This window comes from Penaeus chinensis, chromosome 23, assembly GCF_019202785.1.
Source record: "Penaeus chinensis breed Huanghai No. 1 chromosome 23, ASM1920278v2, whole genome shotgun sequence".
In the NCBI taxonomy this organism is placed as follows: Eukaryota; Metazoa; Arthropoda; class Malacostraca; order Decapoda; family Penaeidae; genus Penaeus; species Penaeus chinensis.
In genome coordinates this window covers 12,911,722-12,916,636 of record NC_061841.1, presented here as the reverse complement: position 1 = coordinate 12,916,636, position 4,915 = coordinate 12,911,722, and the positions used below count along the sequence as shown (strand labels likewise).

Sequence of the window (4,915 nt, the reverse complement as noted above, 5' to 3'; positions counted from 1 at the left end):
AGCTACGACGAAAGACTACAAAAAATAGGTCTTACTCTTGTGGAAGGAAAAAAAAAAAAAAAAGAGGTGACATGATAATGATGTTCAACTATGTTACAGGAAGGGTGAAGTTAGACATAGATGACGTTATAATTTTGAACACAAGAAAGACGAGAGGACACAGCAAAATGTCGAAAGTAAAGAGAGGCGAGGAAGATGTCAAGAAGTTCAGTTTCCCAAACAGAACTATTGAAACATGGAGCAATCTTCCAAATAATGTTGTGTGCCAAAATGTGCAATACTTTTAAAAAGTTATATGATAATTTAAATATAGCAGACGGAACAATCTGGGTAAACACACACACACTCACACTCTCACTCTCACTCTCACTCTCACTCTCACTCTCACTCTCACTCTCACTCTCACTCTCACTCTCACTCTCACTCTCACTCTCACTCTCACTCAATCTCACTCTCACTCTCACTCTCACTCTCACTCTCACTCTCACTCTCACTCTCACTCTCACTCTCACTCTCACTCTCACGCACGCACGCACGCACGTACGCAACCCCCCCCCCCCCCCCACACACACACACAGTTTACATTACTATCGCGGCGCATTAGTTAAAAGATACGGTTATTATCAGTTTCCCGAAGTTTTGTTTATCTTATCATACGATATGAGAATCGGCCAAGCATTGCTCGGAGTACCTTCGAACACCGTAAATTGCCAAATTAGACTGCCGTTATTGTAGAAATCATACTGTAAATCTATATTGCATCGCTTATATTCGTAGGGTGAGTTAGGATTCACTGTTCTTAGTTGTTACAGGTACGAACTCAAGGAAATTTGTTTTGCGCAGAATTATTCTTACGCCATGGAGGAGTGGGGCGCCCAGCGGTCATGACTTTGTTTAAGAGTGGGTCAGTAAGGTTTATTGTTTTCATATCAGTGCTTCTGACATTGCTTGTTATTGTTATACATAATTTGTCTTACATTAATGTTTTCATAATTGCAGTAAAAACATTTATTTGAAAGATTCTTCTTTCTTCTTTTATAGGGTTTTAGATCTTTTGTATGGTCTATATCCCCTGGATCTAAATTTTTTCTTATATTATCTCTATTAGTTTTGCTTTGTTTCAGGAATATATTGATGTGTCTTAAAATGTAGTACTTCTTTATTGGTGAGAGATTAACACTTGTGAATAATAAGATCTATATTAGTGTTGTTTATTTTGATTTTTTCCAGAGCTACCATCAACTCTCTTCTCAAGATCCAGGGGATATAGACAACAATAGTCTAAAACCCTATAACAAGAAAGAAGAAGAACTCTCTTCTGTGAGAATAGAAATTTATTTTCTACTTGGTCGTGGCACCAAAATGGGTCATTTACTATTTTTACTTTGTGTAGGTCTTCTTCTTCTTTCTTGATATAGGGTTTTAGACTATTTTTGTCTATATCTCCTGGATCTTCTTTTTCTAGGCTTCTTGTTTCTTAGATTATGTCAAATAATTTAGTTGTTTGTAGGAAAATCTTTGTGTTTTAATATGTATAACTTTATTGTAGATGGGTCTTCTTTCTTCTTTCTCCTTTTATAGGTTTTTAGACTATTGTATAGTCTATATCCCCTGGATCTATAGTCTTTCTTCTTTCTTTTTCCTTATATTATTTCTTCTTCTTCTTTCTTCTTTTATAGGGTTTTAGACTATTGTAGTCTAAATCCCCTGGATCTATATTCTTTCTTCTTTCTTTTCCTTATATTATTTCTATTAGTTTTGTTTTCTTCAAGAATATTTTGGTGTGTCTTAAAATGTAGTACTTCTTTATTGGTGAGAGATCAGCACCTGTAATAAATATATGTTAGGATTGTTTATTTTGATTCTTTTTAGAGCTTCCATCAGCTCTGTTCTGTAAGAGTGAAATCTTGGACATTGTAGCATGATATGTTCTATAATTTCTTCTTGATGATGACACCATCTACATGTTGGGTCATTTACTATTTTTACTTTGTGTAGATGTTGGTTCAATCTTATGTGTGCTGTTTTGAGTCTGGTTATGCAAACATCTAGTTTTCTGTTTTTTGATCTTGTCCATGGTTGGGGTTCTGTGTTTTTCAGAAGGTATTTTTTTGAGGTTAGGATTGTGTTTAATTGTGTTTTCCATTTTTTAAAATATTTTATTCTTATTTTATATATATATTTTTTTGTCCTCATGTATGGTTATGGGATTTGTTATATTATGTGCTTTTTTTGCCGCTTGATCAGCTATTTCATTACCTCTTATGTTTTTGTATGATGGTATCCACTGTATTGTTATTATCTATTTTTGGTATGTAAATGTATATATCATTGCCTGTATTTCAAATATGCTGTGTTTATAGTTTTTAGGTTTTAAGTTTGATATTAGTAGTAAGGCTGATTTTGAATCTGAAAATATTACTGATGTTACTAATCAATTGTTCTGTATATAGGTAATTCCTTGTTTTATTGCAAAAAGTTCTGCCTCTATTATTTCTGTTTCATCAGGTAATTTCCATATTGTTGTTATATTTTTGTCTTGGATATATATGGCCGCCGAGGTTATGTTTGTGCTCAATTTTGAACCATCTGTGAATATTATTTTTATAATTTAGATATCTTGTGTTTTCCAACTTTAAAAATTGACTTTATTATTTGTTCAGGGACATTTTTTGTTAGATCGTCTATGAAGTTAGTTTCTATGTTTTTGTAATATCAAACCATGGTGGAATAGGAGTTATGTTTGGTATTGTTTTTGTTTTTATTGTTATTTGTAACTCTTTGCAAGTTTCAGTTACTCTGTGTACTAGGCCTCTCTTGTCTTGTTTGGGGTTATATTTTTCTATATTTGCTGTTACATTTCTTTTCATTTGGTTATTTTTTTTTTTCCAGTATTTTCATCATCTGCATACACTCCAATTTGTTTTATTTGTATTTGATGGGCATTTTATTTGTGAGAGTATATAATGTTAACATTGGGGTGGTTTTTTAGAAGCCTGTAGCTATTCTTAGGGCATTATTTTGTATAATTTCTATTTTTTTTCATTTCTGTGTTATTGGCAGTACTGAAGATTGGGATACCATATTCTATTTTGGGTTTTATATAAACATCATAGAACTTTATTATGGTTTCTCTGTTAGCTCCCCATGTTGTTGAAGATATTTTTTTCATTAAGTTTATTCTATTTGAGCAATTTATCTTTAGATTATTAATGTGTTTTTTCCAAGTTAATTTTGGAGCATCAAATTCTAGACCAAGAATTGTGTGGTTAGTTGTGAATTTAAGTACTTTGTTATCTATTTGTATCATTGGTATTTCTCTTATTCAGTTTTTTGTAAAACACATGAGTTTGCTTTTTGTTAGATTTATTGTTAATTCCCATTTGTTCGCCCATTCTATTATTTGTTTTAACCCTAATTCTAGTATATTTTTAGCCTCTGCTAGGTTATTATTAATTGCTATAATTGTAATGTCATCAGTGTATGTTACTTTTTTTAATTTGTCCGTTAGAGTTAAATCCGTTGTCATTATGTTGAACAATAATGGACTAAGAGGAGAGCCTTGTGGGAGGCCCCTTGCTATGTTTTCTTCTGTTGATTTTTTATTACCTATGACTATTTGGTAGGTTCTGTTTTTTAGGAAATCCATGATCCACTTGAATAGGGCTCTTGTAATTCCAAGTTTTGCTGCTTTTATTATTATTGCTTCATGATTTATTGAGTCAAAAGCTTTTTCCAGATCTAGGCATGCTATTCGAGCATATTTTGTTCTGCAAAAGCTTTAATAATATGGTATTCTATTATTTATAGAGTGTCTATGGTTGAGCTGTTTGGTCTGAAGCCTGTTAGGTCTTTGTTTATTTTTTTGTTAATTTCTAACCATCAGTTTAGTCTATTAGTTATAATGCTTTCAAATATTTTCCCAATACATGATATTCTACTAATGTATCTGTAAGATTTTTTATCTGATGGGTCTTTACCTGGTTTTATTATTGGGTTTACTAATGATTTCTTTAGTTCCTTTGGATATTCTCCTTTTTGCCAGTAAATGTTAAGCAATGATAAAAAAAATTCTAATACATTTTGGAGACATTTTTTGAAAATCGTATAGAATTTCATTAGGTCCATAAGCTTTTCTGTTATTTGTTTTTTATATTACTGAAGTCAATTCCTTTAACCCTATATTGCCCAGCATGACGAATTCGTCATGTAAATTCTATTGACTCAGCACTGGATAGAATTGCTGTAGTTGTTTCTGTGGCAGGTCTGACGAATTAGTCTAGTCCTGACCCATAATCTACTTTAGACCTAATGAGTGCTTTATATATCATTAGCAAAGGCTTTCTATCAGCTCCCCATTCTATCAGCTCCCCATTCGTCATGCTGGGCAATATAGGGTTAAAGTGTTTGGTTTTTCTGTCAAATTCTTAATTTCTGTATTTGTTAGCAATCTTTTTGCTTTTTTGCTATTGTTTCTTGAAATTCTTCTTTAGCAAATTGAGTTTTTGCTCTGTGTCTTGAATAGGCTGATTGTTATCAATTAATGGGTAAGTATTCATTCTGTTTTTACCTGCTAGTTTTTTTTATGAAATTCCAAATCTTTCTGGTTGGGGTGTTAAAATTGAGAGAAGTACAGAAGTTTTCACAGCTATTTTTTTTTTCTGTTTCTATAATGGTTCTTGCTTTAATTTGTAGTATTTTAAATTCAATTCTGTTTGCTTCATTTCACACACACACACACACACACACACACACACACACACACACACACACACACACACACACACACACACACACACACACACACACACACACACACACACTCTCTCTCTTTCTCTCTCTCTCTCTCTCTCTCTCTCTCTCTCTCTCTCTCTCTCTCTCTCTCTCTCTCTCTCTCTCTCTCTCTCACACACAC

At 32.7% G+C, this 4,915-nt stretch overlaps 1 protein-coding gene across 5 annotated transcripts in view; it reads left to right on the top strand.

Annotated features, from left to right (window-relative positions):
• Positions 1-553: 553 nt before the first annotated feature.
• Positions 554-4,915, top strand: part of LOC125037488 (ERI1 exoribonuclease 3-like) — a 25,156-nt gene continuing 20,794 nt past the window's right edge. Inside the window, exons 1-2 of one of the 5 annotated variants that reach the window (XM_047630640.1) lie at positions 554-702; positions 813-904. In XM_047630640.1, coding sequence (XP_047486596.1) covers positions 661-702; positions 813-904 — 134 coding nt within the window. In that variant the 5' untranslated portion in view covers positions 554-660. Of the gene's footprint in view, positions 703-803; positions 905-4,528; positions 4,548-4,915 lie in introns of those variants that run through there. The other 4 variants (XM_047630641.1, XM_047630639.1, XM_047630642.1 and 1 more) reach the window with 4 other exon arrangements.